The sequence below is a fragment of the Stenella coeruleoalba genome (assembly GCF_951394435.1).
Source record: "Stenella coeruleoalba genome assembly, chromosome: 12".
In the NCBI taxonomy this organism is placed as follows: domain Eukaryota; kingdom Metazoa; phylum Chordata; class Mammalia; order Artiodactyla; family Delphinidae; genus Stenella; species Stenella coeruleoalba.
This window is the reverse complement of record NC_137158.1, coordinates 38,556,649-38,581,735: the sequence shown is the minus strand read 5'-3', so window position 1 is coordinate 38,581,735 and position 25,087 is coordinate 38,556,649. Positions and strand designations below refer to the sequence as shown.

At 40.3% G+C, this 25,087-nt stretch overlaps 1 protein-coding gene across 1 annotated transcript in view; it reads right to left on the bottom strand.

The window, feature by feature from the left end:
• The window catches only part of CRYBG1 (crystallin beta-gamma domain containing 1), a 205,036-nt gene that overhangs the window by 99,205 nt on the left and 80,744 nt on the right, over positions 1 to 25,087 (bottom strand). Inside the window, exon 2 of the mRNA XM_079938671.1 lies at positions 20,722 to 20,860. Coding sequence (XP_079794797.1) covers positions 20,722 to 20,860 — 139 coding nt within the window. The remainder of the gene's footprint in view (positions 1 to 20,721; positions 20,861 to 25,087) is intronic.

Below are 25,087 nucleotides of genomic sequence, written 5' to 3'. Positions count from 1 at the left end.
ATAGTCACCCTTGCTAGAAATGTAATCCTCCTCCTGCTATTTCCCTCTTCTGGAATTGACTTTCTTAACATTATGAATACACATTTTTAAAGATTAAAACTTTACCAGTGTCATATAAGCCTAATAAATGGATGTTTTTCATCTTTTATATTCCCGTAATATAATTTTTGCAGAGATGCAGTCACAGCACAGACAATTATGACACTAGCTGAATAGTTAGTTGTCATGTCTCCTTAGACTCCTCTTGGCCATGAGTGACTCCCATTGGTTTTTATGACCTTGACAGTTTTGAAGAGTACGGGTCTGACCTTTTGTAGAATGAGCCTCTACTGGAATCTGTCTGGTGTTTCTCTCATGATTAGACTGGGGTTATGGGTTTTGGTGAAGACGAGTACAGAGGTCAATGTGATTTTCACCATATTATATCAAGGGTACATACTATCAACATGATTTGTGGCTACTGATGTTGACTTTGGTAATGTTTGCCATGTTTCTCCACTGTGAAGTTACTCTTTGATCCCCCTTCTATAGCGTAGTCTTTGGAAGGAAGTCCCCATGCGGAGCTCACACTTACAGAGTGGGGCTATTATGTTCCCCCTCCTTAAAGGTGCAGTATTTACATAAATTATTTGAAATTCTGCATTGGAGCTTTGTCTCTTCTCCTCTATTTATTTATTTACTCACTTATTTCTATCAGTATGGACTCAACAATACTTATTTTATACTTTGAGTTATAATACAGTGCTGCTTTCTTTATTTTATTGCTCAAATTGTTCCAGTTTTGACTATTGGGAACTATTTCAGTTAGCTTCTAGGACCTTTTGACGTATCTCTATTATTGCATATTCGTGTGTGTGTGTGTGTGTGTGTGTGTGTGTGTGTGTGTGTGCGCGCGCGTTTGGTACATTTTTACTTTCTGGCACTATAAGACATTCCAGGCTCATCTTGTATATTTTGTGCTCCAGTCCTAAAATCAGCCATTTTTTCAAGAAGCCCTGGTTTATTTTACTGGAGAATGGTATCAGAAACCAAGATCTGGGCTCTAGTGCTTGTTGCTACTGCGGTGTCATTGCTTCTAGACCCGCTCACCTGACAGAGCAAGGAAATATGTGTGTGTATACTAACTGGTGTATATACAAATATACCTAAATGTTTCCATATGTAACCACCTGTATCTATATTAAGCTAAATACGATTTCATACTAATGTTGAAAGCAGTTTTTAATCCAGCTGTAAGGTGGGAAAGTAGAGGAGGTGTAGAGAAAACAAGACTGCCCAGAAGTTGGTAATTGTTGAATGGTGTGATGGTACATTATGCTATTCTCTCTACTTTTGTGTAGAGAGAATAATACACACCAAAAAAAATTTTTATACATAATAAAAAAATTTTTTTTAAACAAGAACAGTTAGAGAAGGTAGTCTTGGCCTCACTCCAAGCCCATTTACTCTTCCTTTATACAAGATTCTAAAGAGCACTGTTAGCTAATTTCCAAACATGTAACTAATCCAAACACTTTAAACATTTTAAAAGATTTTTTTAAAGTACACAGTGACAAAAGTAAGAAATGACAGGTAATAAAAAGGAAACTTCTAGAAAAAAAAGAATAATACAGAAATAATTTGCTGCAATAGCAGACAGAACAATACACTTCAATAGGCTCTCAGAACATTACTGTATTTCCATAAAAAATGCTGTTATCCATAATAATCATGCTTCATCAAGAAAAAGCTAAATAATTTTAGCATATTCTGTTTTAAAAAAGAAAAAATAAGTAAACATATCTTCAGATAGTTTTTACTCAAAACAGTAAAACTTTAGAAGTTTCCAACATACAAGGATAGACACTAAGTCATCTATAAAACTCAGCTGTTTAGAACAACTCACTTCCCAAAGTTCCAGACAGCCAAGTACCACAAGTCAGGGATAGACACCCGGTTCTCCAAAATATCTATGTAATTTATATTTCCACAGAAACACATTTAGTGTTCATGGCAGTCTCAAATTTACCTTAAAAAGAAAAAAAAATAATTCAACAGAATCAGTTCCCACTCTAATAACTCTTTGAAGGAAAAATACTACTTGACTTTTTTTCAAATTCCACTTCTGATTAAAGATATTAAGCAGATATCATCTTATGTTTGCAAAGTTTTTCATAGAATACTGTGATCTTCTTCTCTCCCTGCAAAGGAGAAGCTAAAGCCATACTGATATGCCTAGTGTCAGAGAGTAAGTATCTTTTGCTTAAAAATACCCTGAATCAGTGAGCAATTTATTGGCCAGCCCATTCTGTTGAAAGAAATGTTTCGACAATTACTATTAAACTTCTCTCTTAAATCAGACCAAAGATAAGAGATAGAGGGTGAAAGATTCTCTGTTTTTGTCTATTCTGTTAGCTATTATCTATTTTTACTTATTCTATCCTTTTTGTCTATGGCATGCAAATAAATAGGACTCTTTCTCTTTTGAGTGCCTGGCATAAAGAGAGCTTAATAAGGCTAAAACATGCTTGGGAAGGGGAGAGGCTTGGGAAGGGGAGAGGCTTGGAAAACTGCAACAGCTCAGAGGCTCCTGCTCACCCCTAACCCACATCCCACTTGTCACCTGGCTGGTAGTGCTGTCGCCTCCTTGGGAGAGTAACTTGCATTCAAGAGATTGTGCCAAGCACTCCCTTAAGAGGACTCTTCTTGGGGTATGATGTTCCAGAAATTAATCCCCAGGTACTTTTTACCTATCTGGTACAGAAAGGCTTCTGAGCTCATTTGAATAATTTATAGAGATGATTAAAATAGAGATGATCCTGTGGAAATATGAATAGTGAAACCAGGTCAGCATTATCTCTCAGCAGACCAGGCAGGTACCTCTGAAATGCCTGCAGAAAAGACCCGCTCATTGATACACACATGTTCCCTCTGTTTTCATAGTTCATTGTTCTGCCATTCCTGGCGCCGGGATATTGCCTTAAGTCAAGATTTGTCTGCTTTTTGCTTCTAGGATTTATCAGCAACATTCTGGAAAGGGAGGCCACGTTGCATGTTCAGCCCTGCTCCATGGAGACCAACATAACTTTCAGACCTAAGAGACATCCTCAAAAAGCTTAGTTCAAGTAACTTCTCTCTAAAGATTAGAAATCACATGATACATGTCCCTTCCACTTCCCCATGCCATGCCCCTCCTCTCCGGTCCCTCTCCTCCAGCCCCAACTGTGCCAAGCAGAGAGCAGCCTCCCTTCAGGTAGAAGACCACAAGGGCGGGGCCAAAACACTGCAAGAACAACAGGTATTTGGGTCATGTCCATTTGACTGTGTTTGACAATGTGATACATTGACTCTACAGTGCAGGAAACTCAAGTTCAGGAATTCCAGGATTCTTTACTGAGCCCAGCAGCACACTGCTTGGAGTCTAGGCACCAACACCCTTGCTTTTTCTTGTTTGCAAAGGAGAGCTAATGACACCAACTCAGGGGCTCATGTATGAGCTAATTAATGATCGCACAGGGCTAAATATAAAGAGGCTTCATGGTACAGGCAGGTAATATGTCCCTTTAGGAGTAACACATGGGAACTACACTGTGTGAGAGCCCAGCAAAGCTGTGTCAATCACTGAGGAAGGTGGTCTTAGCAGACCCACCCCAGTTCTTTATGATTATATACTTGTTTTTTGGTTTCCTATTTTATCTATTTATTTTCTTTATTATTATTATTATTTTTGGCTGTGTCAGGTCTTAGTTGAGGCACGCAGGATCTTTTTCGTTGCAGTACTTGGGCTTTTTCATTGCGGCGCTCAGGCTTCTCTCTAGTTGTGCCGCGCAGGCTCCAGGGCACGTGGGCTCTGCAGTTTGTAGCACGCGGTCTCTCTAGTTGAGGCATGTGAGCTCAGTAGTTGTGGCATATGGGCTTAGGTGTCCTGCGGCATGTGGGATCTTAGTTCCCCAACCAGGGTTCAAATCCGCGTCCCCTGCATTGGAAGGCAGATTCTTTACCACTGGACCAGAGGGGAAGTCCCTGTTTTCCTATTTTTAGATTCATCCTTTTCATGGTGCAGAATTACTGTATTTATATTTCTTATTTAACTTCTTACCTGTGTCTGGCTTTCAGTCACTTCAGAGCATTGTGTTTACCAGGCTTCTGCTGGACAGACAGGACAGGAGTGACTACACTAACGACCTGGGGACAAAGGGAAGCTCCGTGTCCAGGACTTGGCCTGGCAGCCTGAGTGCTATACCACCCCCCCCAGCAGCACGTGTGACAGCTTACTATCTCTTTATGTGTAGGCTCCATGGGCCTTGGGGCAGAGTCGTCAAAGCTGTTTGTTACAAAACTGGTTCCTGACCAAAAATACTGACTTTCTGTTACGTAAGATAGCTGCAAGGTCCTTTTAATGCCATTAATTGGGTTAGAAGATGGGAAGGTTGTGGCACAAGGGAACAAAACAGGTTTCAGATGCGACTGCCTAGGAAACACTGTAGGGATGGTTAATCCCAACAGTTACAAAACTGTAGAAAAGAGAAGCACTGTACTTACAGTATCAAATTGAAATTAATAAATCAAACCAAATAAGAAAATTGAACAAAGTGCTGAATACCTACTAAGTAGTCATTAAAAAATAAAATAGTTAAGGAAATTAAGTTGAAAGTAGAAGGTACAGAGAAACATTTGTTCATTCATTCAACAAACATTTATTGAGCACCTAGTGTGTGTCAGACATTGTGTTAGGAAGGGGGTATAGCAGTGAATAAGAGACAAAAATCTCTGCTTCACAGAGTTTATATTGTAGGGGAGAAAGACAGAAAATAACAAGCAAACAAATAAACAAGAAAATATATAGCAATCCGTATTGTGCAGATAATTCATGCAGGTTGAGGTGATGGTGACTGACCTTTCTGCACAGGTGACACTTAAGCTGTGAAGGATGAAAAGGAATCAGTCCTGTGAGGACTGGGGGAGTGTGTTCCAGGCCAGGCAAACAGGTAGGGTCCAATTCTCAAGACAAAAAAAGGGTTCAGCACATCAAGTAACTGCTCCAGTGTGTCTGGGGCAGAGCTGGGGGGAGTTTGAGCTGGGCAAGGGAAGGGGCCAGTTCACAAAAGGCCTGTAAATACGTATAAAGACCTGAGTTTTCTCAAGAGAAAATATCTGCAAAAAAAGCAACTGACAGGGAATTGATCTTCAAAATATACAAACAACTCATGCAGCGCTATATCAAAAAAACAAACAACCCAATCAAAAAATGGGCAGAGATCTAAATAGACATTTCTCCAAAGAAGACATACAGACGGCCAAAAAGCACATGAAAGAATGCTCAACATCACTAATTATCAGAGAAACACAAATCAAAACTACAATGAGTTATCACCTCACACCAGTCAGAATGGCCATCATCAAAAAGCCCACAAACAGTAAATGCTGGAGAGGGTATGGAGAAAAGGGAACCGCCCTACACTGTTGGTGGGAATGTAAATTGGTACAGCCACTATGAAGGTTCCTCAAAAAACTAAAAATAGAACTACCATATGATGCAGCAATACCACTCCTGGGCATAGATCCAGAGAAAACCATAATCCAAAAAGATACACACACCCCAATGTTCATTGCAGCAGTATTTACAATAGCCAAGTCATGGAAACAATCTAAATGTCCATCAACCGAGGAATGGATGAAGAAGATGTGGTCCATGTATACAATGGAATATTACTCAGCCATAAAAAAGAATGAAATAACACCATTTGCAGCAACATGGATGGACCTAGAGATTACCATACTAGGTGAAGTAAGTCAGACAGGCAAAGACAAATATCATATGATATCACTCATATGTGGAATCTAATTTTAAAAAATGATACAAATGAACTTATTTACAAAACAGGAACAGACTTGCAGATATAGAAAACAAACTTATGGTTACCAAAGGGGAAACATGGGGCAGGGGGAGGGATAAATCAGGAGCTTGGAATGAACATACACACACTACCATATATAAGATAGATAACTGACAAGGACCTACATAGCACAGGGAACTCTACTCAATATTCTGTGATAACCTATATGACAAAAGAATCTAAAAAAGACTGAATATATGTATATGTATAACTGAACAACTATACTCCAATAAAATAAAAAAACCAAAAACCCAGAGTTTTCTCTTTTATGTGTGATAGGAAGCCCTTGGAGAGTTACAAGCAGAGAAACAGTAGGATTTGATTTATGCCTTGAAAAGATGACTCTGCTGCCCTATGCAGAAATAATGGTGGGGGAAGCCCTGCTCTCTCTTTTATTCTAGAACTTTCTACCTGGTTTTCAAGTTCCTACTTCAAAGTCAACATTTTCTAAAAGGAACAAATCAATTTTTCCTTGCAAGCAGTCTTCCTTTCTAAAGGATTTCATTTGTCACCAGGAACACCATTTTTTCTAGCCTCCCAAATTAAAAATCTTAAAATCTTTCATTCTATCCACTTTTGCTCCTACATGTAATGCATCATTGGATCTCTTGACTTCACCCATTCAACAGCCTCTACCTTAATACAAGCCCATACTGTTTTTTTTTTTTGGCTGCATTGGGTCTTTGTTGCTGTGCGCGGGCTTTCTCTAGTTGCGGCGAGTGGGGGCTACTCTTTGTTGCGGTGCACAGGCTTCTCATTGCAGTGGCTTCTCTTGTTGGGGAGCATAGGCTCTAGGCACTTGGGTTTCAGTAGTTGTAGCACACGGGCTCAGTAGTTGTGGCTCGCGGGCTCTAGAGCACAGGCTCAGTAGTTGTGGTGCACAGGCTTAGTTGCTCTGTGGCATGTGGGATCTTCCCAGACCAGGGCTTGAACCTGTGTCCCCTGCATTGGCAGGCGGATTCTTAACCACTGTGCCACCAGGGAAGCCCCAAGCCCATACTGTTTTAATAGCCTCTTGGGCAGTTTCTGAGATCCCAGTCCCCACAGCTTTTTATATCCCTCAACCCTGCCCTTCCATCACACCAGGAATATCAATGCCACTACCTCTGAAATACTGCATTCATTACGAATTCTTCTTTCCTCAAGACCTTACAATAATTTCTCTGTATTTAAAGACTGGACCCCACCCCACACTTATTCCTGAAAAAAATTCTACTTCCTAAGTTTCCTTTCTGTACCATTCTCTCTAACCAAATACATTCTACCAATACTTTGCTTAATTTATCATCTCACGTGTTCAACTATCGCCTCAATTCTGATGCCTTTCCTAATTGTAAGACAGAACAACACAGTATCAAATGTAACTGGTACACTGGGTCTTATTTTTTGTCTTAAGTAAAATTAGTTTGTCATTTCTTTTAGGCTTGTTTTAGGGTAAGTTGTTGGTAATTTGTGAGACTGAATTAGTCAGTGTACTTCCAACAATTCCCTTTTCATTCCCCTCCATTGAAAGAGGAAACTCCCATGCTTGTACCTCATTAACAAGCATGAAATGAATACATAAATAGCACAGGTACCAAACATAAGGAACAAAGGATAAGCCATCCGCAGAATGCTAGCACTAAAACTGCAGACGCACTAGGGACGTTTAATGAGCTTTGAATGAATGCTGAGCACATGGGTATTTGAATCTCTTTCCTTATTTTGTGTACTTTGACCTTCTCCTGCTTCTTTCCTTTTCTCCTATAACCTACCTACTAATTCCATCATTACTATCTATGCTGTGAAAATATGTGTTGCTCTATTTAGTACTTTAGATGACCATCATGAATATTTACTCACAAACTTTAAAATATTTGCTCTCTCAAATATCATTTTTAAACAAGATGAGGGTCGAGAAGACAACTCATTGCAAAATCAGCAAGCACCATAGGAAGGTCGGAATATCAATTTACTCAACCATCCCTCTCCCAATAACTCCAACCTGAATACTATCATCAGATTTATAGATGAAACTAGATATTCAAGGTTGCTAATGCTCAGATAGATAGGAATGAATTTCAAAACAATTAAGTTTAAGAATGATTTTAAAAACTAAAGAACATTCAGATTTTACAAAACTAAAGAACATTCAGATTTAAAGAGTAACTACAAGGTGTAATAGACAAGCTGGCTAAGCACAAAATAGAACAGAAAAGACTGGTATGATGTGGGGTGGTGTGGGTATAAGTTACAAGTCAGTGAGAGCAATGTGATTATTAAGTTTCTCTTAAAAGACAATATCAGGGATTTCCCTAGTGGTCCAGTGGTAAAGAATCCACTTGCAATGCAAGGGACGGGGGTTCGATCCCTGGTTGGGGAACTGAGATTCCACATGCCGCGGGGCAACTAAGCCCACGCACCACAACTACTGAGCTCGCGCGCCTCAACTAGAGCCCGCGTGCTGCAAACTACAGAGCCCACGTGCCCTGGAGCCGCGTGCTACAACTAGAGAGAAAACCTACACACCACAGCTAGAAAGAAGGCTGCGCTCCGCAATGAGGAGCCCGCGCACCCCCAACGAAAGATCCCTCGTGCCTCAACGAAGATCCCGCATGATGCAACTAAGACTCGAGGCTGCCAAAAATAAATAAAATGAAATTTAAAAATAATAAATCTGTAAAAAAAGACAATATGATAAGATGAATTAATAAAAATGTTACATAAAATTACAGACACTAGAAGTGGAAGAACATTATATGTAATCTAGTCCAGTTGTTTTCATGATTCTATCAGCAGTAAAGCATTTTATTCAAAAGAAGTTGTACAGGGATTCAGTCATATATAGAAAACAGATATAAGTGAGCATCTCTGAGTGAAGACAAGGCGTGAAGCTTGCAAGCCTGAGTTCCTCTCCCATCCAGCTTTCCATCCATCCCTTTCTTCCTGTTGCAGCCTCCAAGGCATCTCAGGGGATCCCTAGGGTTCTACAGAGCACTGTCTCATCCAACTCTCATCTCCTAATTTACAAATATAAAAGTTGAAATCAGAGCTCTGGTCTTTGGGCTACATTCTGTGCTTTAGAATTCACTTTTCCAGTTATTGCAATTAGTGTATTGAGTGTCTTCTATATGGCAGGCACAGTATTAGGTGTGAATAAGATGTGAATGTGAATACCCTGCCCTACAGAAGTCTAGTGGAGAAGAGACATAATTTCTGAATAATAATATGGAGAAATCACTTGGGATATTATAAAATTCCATGAGAACATGAGAGATATCAGACAATACCACCTGAGAATTCAGGGGAACTTCACAAATGAAATGATATTTAATTGGGGTTTTAAAGATGAATAGATGTTGATAAGTCATAATTTTTCGCATTCACAGGTACTTACCAGATTACTTTAGCCAGTTTGGATTATCACCATTTTAAAATAGAAAATCAAAGAGTTTTTTTTTTCAGGGTATTTATCATTGTTACAATGTATATTGTCATTTTGGAAAATATCTGAAAAAATTCAATATTTTGAATTAACATATACATTATGATGGAACTTCACTTAATTGCTAAGCTCATAGAAGTTAATTCTTAGAAGTATTTTGATATTCTCTTTAGTTATTTTGGGCAAAGCTTATGAGAGAACTCAAGGGCAAAGTCTTCTGCACTGGTTTGAATGACATTATCACCAATAGGGAGATGCTTTAAATTAGGAATTTTAGCATCAGTGCCAAATCAGTCCCTACTTGCCTCATCTTCTAAGTTGGTTGATGTTCATTTTAAGATACTAATAAAACAAAATCAAATAAGACAAAAGTTCCACATTATTTGGGGTTCTTTTTTGGATCATTTTGGTGAATAGCATGTTCAAGTTTCTAAGATCTACATTCAAAGTCAGCAGGGAATTAGGTGAGATGGTCCACTGTTCATTGAGATGACCCAGGTTGCCTTGGAGAGATTCACTTAGGTTGCAATTGTCATATAATTACAGAGATCTCTCATAATCACATGTTACCCAAAGGCTCTAAGCATTTAAGTTAGTGTTATCTGGTTGTCTTCCAGTCACAAATTTTCGTTTTTTCCCATGTTTTTCTGGACATTTTTTCCATATTGCTGGTTGAAAGTCATTAAAAATACCCCTTGGTAGCTGATAATGAACCACTAATTACCAGAGGACACAAGTCTGTAATACTAAATTTTTGACCTCTCTATACATGGTGTTTGACTAAAGCTTCCAAAAGAGAAAGTCATTAGGTAAAATGGCAGAGAGAAATCAAAGCTCTGCTAAGAAGACAGTAAAATCAATAATCATGGGAATACACATAGAATAATTAAAATACTAAGTCCCTTGTATTCAAGTCTGAAGACTTGAACATAAGAAACAGCTAAGAGGGGTCCATCTGACCAATGTGGTCTGCAAAGTACTAACTTCAAATGTTTAATTCCACCTTCAACTGTCACTTCAGCATTTAGATGTTCTTCAAAAGTGTGTGTGTGTGTGTGTGTGTGTGTGTGCGTGTAACACACAAACATATATGTATATACATATATACACACACACATACAAACACACATATATATTTAAATCTATTACCCATTTCATTAAGTTATGGGTTACATTCTAATCAGTACCCTGAGGAAACTGTAGCTCAGAAGTACATACAGCTTGCTTTTTCTAAAGCACATGACAAAACTAGTCTGACATACACATTCTACACATTCCATTCCAGTAGCTTCAAAGCTATCATGTGCAAAACAAAGCAGATGTATAATATTACAGGTGGAGAAGAGGGGGATGAATAAGCATCAAAGGCAAGCTCAGGCTGGTGGTGCTGGCCACCTCACATATTACAAAGTAGCACAGACGATCTACTACTAAAACAAAACACTGGCTTTAACAAACAGGGACTGGGGATCATGAGTGACCACTGGTGTTGAGACCTTGAGTCACCTCTCAATCTTAAGACAACATCTCCTGGGACTTCCCTGGTGGCACAGTGGTTAAAAATCCGTCTGCCAATGCAGGGGACATGGGTTCGAGCCCTGGTCCAGGAGGATCCCACATGCCACAGAGCAACTAAGCCCGAGCACCACAACTACTGAGCCTGCGTGCCACAACTACTGAAGCCCGTGCGCCTAGAGCCTGTGCTCCGCAACAAGAGAAGCCACCACAATGAGAAGCCTGCTCACCACGACAAAGAGTAGCCCCCGCTCGCCGCAACTAGAGAAAGCCTGCGTGCAGCAACGAACACCCAACACAGCCAAAAATAAATAAATAAATGTATATATATATATAAAAAAGACAACAGCTCCTGTCAAATTCGGTACACAAAAAGCAATTCTGAGCTGCTGATTCAGAACCTTAAACGAATCATTCCACTGTTCAAAGCACCCTTATGTGATTTAATATCTGATTCAATTAAGAACTTGGTAATCTGCAAATAAGCACAGGAAAGTAGCTTTTGAGAGAATGTAGGGTAGCATGGTTCTCTCCCAGCATTCAAAGTTCTCAAAAGCCTGAAGTAGAGAAGACTAAGTCTCAGAGAGCAGTACCCAGCAGGAGCTACCTTCACCAGCATCAACTTTCCCAATTAAGCTCTAACCAACTGCAAAAAAAAAAAAATTGTTTAACACTCAGAAAAAAAAGTAAGGGAGTATGTTAATAAATAGTGCCCAGGGTACTATCAAATATATAAGACTACCATGGCATTAGCCCTGTGAAACAGTAACACATACTGATTCCCAATCATGTACCTCATACTCAATTGTTATTAAAGTGACATTGGACAAATCAATATTCAGAAAGATTCCCTCAGCAGGACTCACCTCTAGATCCCGGTTACAGTACCTGTTTCTGGAATTTTCATATCTATTCCGGGAGTCGGGGCACCTATTCCGAGAGTCTGCCCTCCCGCTGCGACTGTCAGCACACCCACTGCACCTGCCACAACCAGAACCACAGCAGGTTCGACCCACCCATTGAGGCTCTGGGTTAGGCCAGTCTTCAGATTTTCCTCAGAAGTAAGTACTGCAGAAATGCAGTGTCCAGAGCTACATAAGCAACCAGATCGCGTTCCAATTGGCCCAAATGTCGTCGAGTGTAGCCAGAGGGCTTTGTTCTTGACTAAAGAAGGGATCCCCAATGAGGGATTCCTGACCTACATAAATATTCTATGATTAGAATATTCAAAAGAAGACCCCCCCCCTTCCCAAATTATCTTCTCTCTGGCCAACATGCCGACGTGATCCTCTCTCGATGTCTTCAGGAAAACAAATGAGTGTCACTGGCCAGTGACTCCTCTTTATTCTGGGAATGACGTCAAAAGAACTTTAATTTTCTCCTGTACTACATTAGCTGGTAGGAATTCAGTTTGAAATTTAAGGATATCAGAGAATAACAATAATTACTACTTACAGAGAGCTCTGTATATGCCCTGGGCTTTACAGTCACTAACGATCCTTACAAGACAGCCATGCTGGTCAGGATGACCACCAGCCAGGGATTCCTGATGGAAATGGATCTGTCTTGACTAGAGCTAGACACAGAATCCTGAAGGACTTTAACTTAAATATTTTCAGCCCTTGATACTTTGAGTCTAAGACTGTTGTAAATATTTTTTATAGTAAGTGAAAGAAATTCATTTGAACAAAGGAACTGAAAGACATACAGGAGCAGGGCTGAGGTGAATGAGAGGGAAAAACATTTCAGTGACTCTTCTGAGACTGTCATTTAGTTCCACTGCATGAGTGACCAAAAAATATTATTTCACAAGTCCCATTCCCACTCCCGTCTCCTCTGATACCCACTCTCTAGTAAGAGCAGAGAAGCATTTCGGGTCTTCACTACCTAACAGTTCCAGCCACACAAAACTCCCGCCCCTACAAGCACACAACAAATTTAAACCTTAACTGGATAACCGAACACTAAGTTATTTTAAATAACTTAAAATAACTTTTTAAAAGAAAAAGAATACAAAAAGGTTAAAATGTCCCCTGTAAAAACACAATTTTTAACCAGTTTGAATACCAATGATTATCACCTTGTCACAATATCTTAAGCAAGATAAACCCAACACATAAGTGAGCAAAATACATGAAAAGATAATTCACTGAAGAAATACAAATGGCCAGTAAACATAGAAAAAGAGCCCAACCTCATGCTTTTTTTTTTTTTTTTTTAATATAAATTTATTTATTTTTGGCTGTGTTGGGTCTTCGTTGCTGAGGGCAGGCATTCTTTAGTCGTGGTGAGCAGGGGCTACTCTTCATTGCGGTGCGCAGGCTTCTCGTGGTGGCTTCTCTTGTTGCGGAGCACAGGCTCTAGGCATGCAGGCTTCAGTGGTTGTGGCACGTGGGCTCAGTAGTTGTGGCGCACGGGCTTAGTTGCTCCATGGTATGTGGGATCTTCCCGGGCCAGGGCTCGAACCTGTGTCCCTTGCATTGGCAGGCAGATTCTTAACCACTGTGCCACCAGGGAAGTCCCCCAACCTCATTCCTAATTGAAGAACTATAGCTTTAAACAATGAGATACCAACAGAATAACAAAACGAAAAAAAAAAATCAATTACATACAACATTTATGAAGTGGTAGGAAAATAGGCACATTCATTCACTTTGGTTGGGAACTTAGGTTGATAAAACCTTTTTATGGGCAATTTGACAATATCTATAACATCTAAAAATAAGTGTACTTTTGATTCAGCAATTCCATTTCTAGAGAATTTATCCCATAGAAATACTGACAGGGCTTCCCTGGTGGCGCAGTGGTTGAGAGTCTGCCTGCCGATGCAGGGGACACGGGTTCATGCCCCGGTCCGGGAAGATCCCACATGCCGCGGAGCGGCTAGGCCCATGAGCCATGGCCACTGAGCCTGTGCGTCCGGAGCCTTGTGCTCTGCAATGGGAGAGGTCACGGCAGTGAGAGGCCCGCGTACCACAAAAAAAAAAAAAAAAAAGAAAGAAATACTGACAAAAAAACACCCAGAGAGAGGGCAATGTTTATAAAAGAAAAAAAAGTGGAAATAACTTAAATGTTCATAAATAAAGATTGGTTAACTGTAGAATAGTACAGCCATCGTAATATACATATAGAATACTATCACGTAGTAGTTCAAAAGAGGCGTATTTATAGATACTGACTTGGAAAGATGATCACAAAGATTGCTTAGTAAAAAGAAACAAATTAGAGAATTGTATGCATTGCATGATATCTTTTGGTTGGAAAAGTACAAATACACTAACTCTGTTTACATAAATGCATAACAAAAAACTCTGAAAGTATACACACCAAACTAGTTACCTTCAAGTGTAATGGGAGAATTTAAGTCTTCATTTTGTATGTTTCACACTCTTGGAAATTTTTTGCAACAAACAAATATAATATTTAGAAGAAAAATAATAAATATATTACCACATTTAAAAAACAAACAGACCTCAAAACCCTACCACAGACAAAGCTTTCCAGTTTGGGTTATGGGGAAATGGACTAGTTAATATATACTTATATATTTATTTATACATATGTGAATAAACAGCACCCACAGCCACTACCTCAAAGGAAGACAACACAGTACTTGGGGTGTAAAAAAACAAAACAAAACCGGGCTTCCCTGGCGGCACAGTGCTTGAGAGTCCGCCTGCCGATGCAGGGGACACGGGTTCGTGCCCTGGTCCGGGAAGATCCCACATGCCGCGGAGCGGCTGGGCCCGTGAGCCATGGCCGCTGAGCCTGCACGTCTGGAGCCTGTGCTCCGCAAAGGGAGAGGCCACAGCAGTGAGAGGCCGGCGTACCGCAAAAAACAAACAAACAAACAAAAACAACAACAAATCACTCATTGATCTCCTGCTGCTTCCTTGTGACCATGGTACCTTCAAATGTACAATATCACAGATAGTTATATCCATAGGCTTGATTTTCCCAAAGCCAGCTATGCATAGGCAATCAATCTTTTTCTTATAAGGCCAGACATTTAGCTTTAATGAGAAAAAGAACTGGTATACCATATCCTGCTTTTGTAATGCCATTCTTGGGTTATTAAAGCAACATTCTCCAGCCCACAGAATGCCCAACATGTGAAACTTCCTATGTAGGAAAAGCACCTCTTGCTGCATCCAATAATACCAGGCTTTTTCAGAGGAAAAGTGCTCCCTAGGCCACTATGCTCTACCTTGATCTTCGCGGACCCCACAGCCCAAGTGCTGGAGAAGGAGGGTGGAGTCATGCTCCGGAAACAATCACATTCTCTTTCTGCTGCCCACACATGGCTTACCTGTGTGTATATGCATTTGCTGAGCTTTCCTTCTCTACCTTCTAGAGCGTAAATAAAAATTCAACTCATACGGAGCTGAAATGCTGCACATTTGCAATAGCATTGTTTTCCACTACTTTTTACTGCAAATAGACAGCATTTCATTCATGCAAAATTGATAATGTTCCAGCCATACAAATGCAATCTGACCCTTAGGGCCTCCCAGTCTGGTAAGGAAGGAGACTTGTAAATCAATATGGTAAATGCTGAGTTCATGATACACCCAAGGTAAATAAACAAGTTTTTGAGGGCAGGGATCACAAAGAAAGAGCTGTTTCAGCAGGATCTTAAAGGATGAGTAGAATTTTGCAGGTAGACAAGTGGAAAGACTTTCTAGGCATGGGAAAGAACATAGGCAAAGGTAGTAGAATGGTGCAATAAGAAATTTGGGAACAACAGTAACGTCCTCGGGCAATGCAGTCAGGACTGGTAGAGTTTACAGCAAATCAGAGGATCATAAAAAAATCACACGTGCATACCTAAACCATTTCAATGTGACTTTAATCACAATATAACTTAAATCATATCTATTCATTCCTCCATCTTCAAAAATATTTTGAATAGGCAATACTTTCAAATAGTTCAAAATTCAAAATATGAAAAGGTGCACAGTAAAGTCTCTCTCCCACCTGCATCCCCATCTACTCTTTTCCTCCACCTCTATCACAAGTAATTATTACTAGCTTTTCATGTATCCTTCCATAATTTCTTAATGAATCTACAAAGATATATCTATATCTATCTGTCTATCTATCTATTCTAATCCCCCTTTTATACAAAATGTAACATGCTGTACACATTGCTCTCTATGTTGAATTATTTTTCTTAACAGTATATTTAGCCTTTTAGATCAGTACTTATAGAGCACAGAGAGACTCCTGCCATGCAGCCAGTAGGGAAAGGGATGAAAGATTGAAACTGGGCACTAGGCCTACCTGTATGGCTAGGGCCGGTCCCAGGGTGGGGTGGGTAAAATGATGTCAAGATCTGAAGGACGATGAAAGCAGAGATTTGGGACAAGGTAGGTGTAAGGGGCCAGCAGTCCCTAATCACACACCAGATGACACATGCAAGTATAAGACAAAGTGCCAATAGGACTGTGGAATGCAGAGTTGGAACAGATGGATTATACTCTTAAGTCCTTCAAGGAAGTCACTATCGGGAAGGGCTAACCTTAGTAATTAAATGCCTCCGTCTCAGGATTAGGGCTTGGGGGTCGGAACTTGGATTTCGAAGGTCTTACTACCTGCAGGATAATTTCAGAAGAGTCCTTGGTGAGATCAGCAACATGGGTGATCTGAGACAAAATGTAGGAGCCCAGCAACCAATGTTCACGTACTGTGTCCCAGGCCAACCCAACACTGGGCTGCATGGGATGGGGCAGGGCGGGTGGACAAGCCTGAGCCCTCTTAAGTACTTCATATTTTGAACTTAGTCCAACCGAAGAAATGAGGTAAGCCTGGGGATTGGGCATCCAGAGGAAAACCAGTGGGCCCATGTGGAGCAGCTAGAGAGACAGAAAGCAGAAGTTATAGGGTTGGGAAGAGAAACGGATGTCACCTCTCAGAGTGTTCAACCACCTGAGAAACATGGGAATGAACGTGTTAGGAAATGTTCTGTCCTCTCTGCCACCTCGACAAATGCTTGTTGAATTGTACTGTTATCCTTATTGACTGAACTAGAATAACCAGGCTGGAAGCTGGACAACACTCCACCTTGACAATTACAAGATTAATTGGGCGATGAAAAAGCTGTCAAAAGCAACTGTGGTAGAACCATCTCTGAGATACTTGAGACTAAAGCAGATACCTGTCTTGGATGATTTGGGAGCATCCCAATCTCAAGGGTGGGATGAGACCTTCACAGATATCTCCTGAATGATGAGGCAGAGAAGCATTAACAAGAATCAAAATCTGTACACATGAGTTCTGAAGAAGCAGCACTGATTTGGCAAAATTCTTTCTCCTCTATAGATTATAGCAACTTTGGTTCGGGGGTGTGGGGCTTATTTTTTCTTTCAAAAAGTACACATACACACACTTATACACACGCACGTGCAAACACACTTACAGGCAATGGGAATTAGAGGCTTTATCCAAGTCAAGAATGAAAAAATCCAAACGGCTAAAGCAAAATCATTCTTTTCTTTTGCTTGAATTAATCAAACAATTGCTGTGCCCACTTATTCCTTTTTACTTGTTTGAACTTGGCTCCAGAAGGATTGAAAATGTGACAATTTTACTTATCACTATTGTCAGATACAATTTTCTAGATCAAAATAAGTGATTAGAATTGAAGGGAAATTAAAAGATTTTCATACTAGAAATCACTGAAATTCTCATTAAGGTAATTACTCTCTTTGAAGATGCTAATTTTAATTAACAATACTTTGCTCAGTATTCTTATTCTATTTTTTTTTAAAGAAATGCTTTAATTAATAAAGGGTGTTACTTCATGTTCTGGAAATATCTCTATGTAGTGGAATTAAGACATTTTCACTTAAAAAATGAATTCAGTAGTAAATATAATAAGTATATAATACAGCAAAACATATTAATCTACAATATTAATCCTTTCTTACATGCAAAGAATTATTCAATATAATTATCACATATGATATATGTTTTCACTCAATGATACCACTTCCTTATGCTTTTCTCTCATATTAAAAGTCTGTTACAAATATAAATATTTGTAATAAATATTTACATAAATATATCTTCTACTCTAAAGCTGACTAAAGGTTTTATGTAGCCGTTTAAAGGAAAAATTGTTTGGTATAAATAAATATAATCCCTGATGATGTTTCTCATCTAAGATTTAAATTCTAGTAATATTCTCCTTTGATTTGTAGTTGTGCTTTTTTTTCCTAGTTGACGTATACATGCATTTGAGAGGCAATACCAGCTTTATAATTATAAATCCCTATTTCCGTTTATACAAGCTGGAAGAACAATGTCTTCTTTTAATTGAAGGATTCAGTACAGTATTGTCAGCTCTAAAGAATGTCTAAGGAATGTTAATAGCATGTTAAATAAGTAAACACAGTAACACAGAGTGTATGGAACAAATATAGAGAAGGAATAAATCCTGGTTGTTTGGGGGAAGGCACATGGCTTCACTTCAATGAAAATAAAAAATTGAAACATTCATCTGAGTAAATAGATATAACTTAGAGGGCTAGATCAAGTCAGGTATCTTAAGAAGAACTGATGGCCTTCTGCCTGGGAAAGGCGCCAAGGGTGGCCCTGATACAACTGCCTAGTAAATCTGCTGAATCCTGCAGGAAATGACCAGGCTTGCTGCCCAGAGTGGATTAAGAGAAGAGTCGTTTGGACGTATGGGAGGCGCCCTGGCATGCTGGCACTCACAGTGGGTACGAACTACCCAGAATCTACATGGAGTTAGCTTCTGTTTCCCAGAACTACTGGCCAGGCTGGTGGTGTGGGGCTGTCCTGCACTTCTGAGAATGGTCTGGTTACTCCTCTCAGCCATGATCTCAAGAGACATAAAGTTGAGAACACATCAGTAGGCAAGAGAACGTCTGTTCCATGCCTCTTCCTTTCTCCCAGCCCTAGTAGAATATGCAGATGAGAAAGATCCAGAGAGCTAGAGCCCAGAGCAAGCAGGAGGAAGAAAGAGGGATGATGGAGGCGGGGAGAGGGAGAGGGAGAAACAGGCAGATCCAGAAGCGGACCCGGGAGCCAGTTCTTCCTGATGTGGACGTTTGACCATCTCTGAGCAGGAGGGTGTGGTACAGGCAGAGAGTACAGACGGTGCCTGGCTGACCCCATTTCAGGTAACACGTGGAGACAGTGTAGCCAGAAGGACATTTTGCCTCTGCTTGCTCCTTTCGTCCAGTTCCTACCCTGTTTCTATCTGCCCTGGCTCCCTTCCTACACTGGGTTCCCAGTTCATCCGTTTCTGGTCTCAAGCCTCTGCCTTCCCCAGGTGTACCGACTGGCCTCTTTCTCCCTGCCAGCCTTCATGGGACTGAGCTCTCTGGCTTGGCCTCGGGGCCTCTCCCATGAGCTGCCTGGTGCTCAGGGCTCCTTGACTGCAGCCTGGGACAGCAAGCAAGGGCTGAGAGAGCATGTCTAGATGGGATAAGGGGACTAGGAAGAAGACACGCCTATTGCTGAACTGCAGACCAAGGGAGGGGGCACTGCAGACCCTTCACCGCCACCCTTCTCAGGGAATTTACTTTTTGCCACAACTTTGAATGCTGCCACCAATTGTTTCCTGGACTTCAGTAAACATCATAGGATAGTTAATGGCATGATACTTGCAGAATTATTTTTATTTTAAGTTATTAAAGGAAAAATGTAGAAAACAACTCGAAACTCAGGGCCAGTGACTGGATTTATCAGGTTTTGTTTCCAGTTATAAACTATTTCTTATACAGAAAGAAGAACAAAATGCAAAACCAATTTGAAAGTGAGTATAAATTATAGGAAGCCAGGTTATTTAATTTTTTAGTTTAAATTTGATTTTTTAATTTCAACATTTCATAAAATTTAATTTTATATTTCTGGTACTCTGATTGATATTATCCTACTTTGAGTTAGAAAGCATTTTCTGTTGAATTTCCCTACCTACTTTTGTCATTTTCTAATAAAATATGAGTTTATAATCGCATCATGTCCTTTTTTCTTACTGCTTTCCACCAGTAAGGATATTTTTTCATTTTAATTTTTAATTGTGGTAGAATACACATAACATACAATTTGCCATCTTAACCATTTTAAGTATATAGCTCAGTAGTCCTAAATACATTCACATTGTTGTGCATCCAATCTCCAAAATTTTTCATCTTGTACTAAGTAATTTTTTCACTTTTAATATATAGCATTACTAAAGCAAATTCCTTTGGGAGGGAGATTTCTTTCATGACAAAATATCTTTCATTACTAACCCTCAGTGATCTTATAAGAAGTTGTAACAAGAAATGTATTATACAACCTTCAAAGCCTGGCAGCTAAACCAGCTCTCACACTGTGACTCAAGACTTTATTCTACTTTGTTGCCTGCAGGCAAGGACAGGAGCCATGTCTTTTCATGGGTGAAAGGATGCAGTTAACATGCATACACGTTATCTCCCACTTTGGGGAAAACTTTTCAAGGCAATATAGTTAAGTCAGAACTTTCTGTGCAAACATCTAGATATTAAGATGTAACTACCGATAGAATGGTAACAACTCTAAATGCCTTACAGTAGGAAGTAGTAAAAATGCCTTTTATGGGAATGAATCATTATTTCCAAATATTGATGTCATTTTATTTTGTATACCTTTGAGTTAAAGGTATACAAAGGGAAAAAGGCAGGCAAAAGGCACCCAGGACAACGAGGTAGAACATTTGAAGGCAGCAAAGAGCAAAGATTCAAACTTATCCCTTGATCCTTATTTATTATCCTGGTGCGTTGATATATAATGACCTTTTTACCATCTACGTTCTTTTCAAGTATGTGTTTTTCAATCAGACAGGGGTTATTTTTCACTTTTTAATTCATTAAAGTGTTTAGTCCTGGGAGCCAAATACTGGAAATGAAGCATTACCTTTTTAAACATTCCAGACTCTGTAGGTAAAGGACCAGGCACCTCACAGGCAGTGTGAAAGAACCGGGACTCCCCGCAGTGCAGTGTAAATTCTTGGCACTCTCCAGCCACATGGCCTCCATCCACTACCTCCAAAGCTCTGTAAAGAGTGGAAACAACAACTTATCAAGGATGCTGGAAAATCAAGAAGCCCAAAGGCACACTTCCCTGTGTATATTTCCAATCAACCAAAATAATGAATCATTCTTCAAAGCCTACACAGGATTGCAGATAACTTGGTACTCTCATAACACATTTATAAACAGAATTATTTTAAACCCTGTGCAGAAAACAAATTGAGATAGATGGGTAAATAGGTAAATTGCTAGATGGTTAGATTTTGACATGAAAGCAATACAATTTCATTTTATATTTGTATGGTTGCTCTGCTGTCATTGCTCTTAAGAAAAAAAAAAAAGACATTTGTATGTTTCCTGAACATTGGAAATAAAGTGGAAACTGACTCCCAGTTAGGGGAGGAATCTAGGCTATGCCAGGCAAAGGAAACTGTTCCCAGGATTATAATATTTATTAGATTTAAAAGGAATGCAAACCAACGAAGGCAGAGAGTTTTAGCAGACACTGGTGGTTGCCTAGCCCAAAACCATTTCCTTTATCTAAACCCCCAGCCTAACTGCCACACCCCTAACACACATTTTCTTTGCTAATAACCCTGATTTTGTTCAGATATCCATGTGCTTCAGAGGAAGCTGCTTCCTGCCCTGATAATCAATCACGATTGGTCTAATCCTGGTGTCCCACTCCCCTCGCCAGTAACTGACTCAGACATATGCCCATACATATCTGTCTGGCTGGCATCAACACACTGATTTAGGTCTACCTGACCCTTAAAGTGTTTGTACTTTGCCCTACTTATCTGACGCAACTCTGGCCACTGATATGAGAGAGACAACTGCTGAAGGAATCAGGAGAAGGTCTTTCTCTTAAAAGAAGGTTTACAGAAAGCAACAGTTCTTCCCTGAAAGCCAGTGTCATGACTGCATGTGATGAATGTGACAGCCATCCTGGGACCAGAAGTGGCATTAGCCTATGGAGAATAGATGGAGGAGAAAGCAGGGCAGAAATATGAGAGCAACTTGAGTCTTCAAATACATTGTTGAGTAGCTGAATTAACCAACCCTAGACCTGCCCTAGCTCTAGAGTTCTTGTTATGTTGCATAATAAATGTCCTATTCTTTAAGCCACTTTGAGTCACCTGTTCTCTATTATCTGTAGTTGAGCAGCGTTATAACTGATACAAGGGTTAATATATTTCTTTTTCTTTTCTTTTTTTTTTTTTTTTGCGGTACGTGGGCCTCTCACTGTTGTGGCCTCTCCCGTTGCGGAGCACAGGCTCCGGACGCGCAGGCTCAGCGGCCATGGCTCACGGGCCTAGCTGCTCCGCGGCATGTGGGATCTTCCCGGACCGGGGCACGAACCCGTGTCCCCTGCATCGGCAGGCGGACTCTCAACCACTGTGCCACCAGGGAAGCCCTCTTTTTCTTTTTTAAAAAATTTATTTATTTTTGGCTGTGTTGGGTCTTTGTTGCTGTGCGTGGGCTTTCTCTAGTTGTGGCGAGCGGGGGCTACTCTTCGTTGCAGTGCATGGGTTTCTCATTGCAGTGGCTTCTCTTGTGGAGCACGGGCTCTAGGCATGCAGGCTTCAGTAGTTGTTGCACGCGGGCTCTAGAGCACAGTCTCAGTAGTTATGGCGCACGGACTTAGTTGCTCCGTGGCATGTGGGATCTTCCCGGATCAGTAATCGAACCCGAGTCCCTTGCATTGGCAGGCGGATTCTTAACCACTGAGGCACCAGGGAAGTCCAGGTTGATATATTTCTTAAGCATATAATTAAGGCTGAGAAATTAAGGGCTGTATGGGAGTAATTTGAAGAAATTCATCTTGTACCTCTTTGTTTTAGAAAACATTATTCTTTGTGTTATAGAAAATATATTAGCAGCAACAATTTCTTTTTGTCTTCTCCATGGGAACTGAAATAAAAAAATAATTTCTTTAGCCCAGTCACAATTTCTCTCTGCATAAGTAACCACTCTGAACTGTTTCCTTCCTGCAATATTTACATCATATATAAGGACTTAGGAAAAAAACATTTCTACCCTCTAAAAGAAAGCACTGAAGTTCACCTTTGAGGAAAATGTCTCCTTAGGAATTACAGACGGCATGTATAAAGGGATAGAAAAACACACCTAGCTCCCTGAGAATCACATTAACAACTGAAAGGTATCTTAGAGTTGAGAAGGTGTTAAAGACTTAACCACGCTTGTATGTCTGCATCAAGACTTATTTTTACTAATTGGTCCACTGACCCTAAACCACAGTCCTTGTCCTTCTTCTGCTCACAAATAAGCCAAGAAGAGCAGCAAGCAAGAGAAGACCACTAGGACTACAATGGGGAAGAACAAATCTGACTCCATATTGGATCTATTCCTTTTACTTTCGTATTCTATTGCTTTTGTTGCAAGTTCATCACTAAAGAGACATTGCCTATAGTTTAAAGTATACATAATGGCCGGTATCTGGGAACCCTGCCTCCCAAGCCTGAGGTGTAAGCTAAAGTGCCTTTGTTTAAGTTCACAGGAAACATCCTCACCAGGCCCACCTGTAAACGGCAGCAGGAAAGAAGAAATTAACACACCCCCTCCGGAGTCTGGCTGGACCAGGAAGTATTTGCAACAGCTTTATCCCCTTTTTAACTTTGCCTCCCCTCCTCCCACTCTTTGTTCTGTAAAAGAAACTAGCATCCAAACCCAGGCAAGATGGTTCTTTGGGACCTTGGTCCACCATCTTCTCCAGCTGCTGGTTTTCCAAATAAAATCGTATTCCTTGCGTCAACACCTCATTTCTCGATTTATTGGCATATTGTGAGGTGAGCAGTACAAGCTTGGACTCAGGACAGAAAATGGATTCCAACCACTGCAGTTTTATAAATTGTAAAAGTAACAAGAAATGTACAGAAAGTCTGCCACTTTTAGTATTTTTTCTTTTTGAGGAAAAAAATATATGCCATTGAATGGATCTAGTGATGCAGTGATAAACCTGAACTACATGTGCTTCCTAAGCTTTATATTGTTGGAGGTGGGCAGAGTTCCAAAACGGAGTTCTCCCTTCCTGCTAGATACTTATGTATTGTGTGATGAAAAGCTGGCAATGGTGCTCTTTTTTCTAAATTTTTCTTGTGATCCAATCCCTGCCTATAGTATAGGATTCTTTTGCCTACAAGTAACAGAAATTCCAACTCACAGAAGCCTAATCAAACACGAAGTTTATTACTGCATATAAACGAGAAGGGTGGACTGAGTTGGTTTAATCGGTTTATTCAGTTTCTGCTGAATTGAGTGACTGCTACAGTTCTGGTCATTACATATAGATATGATAGAAACGATAATTCCAGGGGATGAAAAGACTATCTTTTCCCGTGTCTCTCTCTCAGAAGTAAGGAAGTCTTGGGAGTTTGGGATTGACATGTACACATTGCTATATTTAAAAAGGATAACCAACGAGGACCTACTGTATGGCACAGGGGACTCTGCTCAATGTTATGTGGCAGCCTGGATGGAAGGGGAGTCTGGGGGAGAATGGATACCTGTATATGTATGGCTGAGTCACTTTGCTGTGCACCTGAAACTATCACAGCATTGTTAATCGCCTATGCTCCAATATAAAAAATATATGTGTGTCTGTGTGTGTGTGTGTGTGTGTATGTGTGTATATATATATATATATATATATATATATATATATATATATAAAGAAGTAAGGAAGTCTTCTCTAGAAACCACCTAGCAGACTTCTCTACGTGTCTCATGCCTACACCAAAACAATCACTGGACCTACCCCCTTGAGGGTGGGGCCTAAAGGACATCACCATGCAGAGAGTGGGCACCAGAACAAGCTGGTGTTCTATCAGGAAGAGAGGATTAGGGGGCAAGTGGACGTGGATGTTGGTGTGTGTCACCTCACCTCCGTGTCTGACAACACGTTCCCCACACCTACTACACTGTTGGTAGACGTGGAGTCGGTATATACTCATGGTTGAATTTGAGTTACCAAAGCAGAAACGTTCATGACTCTGGCCTCATTGCATGTTGAACCCAGGCAGTGTACTTGTCCTCCTGATTTGGGGATAAACTAACAAGACTTAGCCTGCTATCCAAAGGTCAATTCTATATGCTTTGGGTCATGATCTCAGAAGGCAGATTTAGCTTCCCAGTGGTCAGAGGAAGGGGATGACCCTCACAGGTAGTCCAGGCAAGGTCCTTGCTTCATCTGCAATTCCCAAGCCAGGAATTGCCGAGTTTGTGCTACA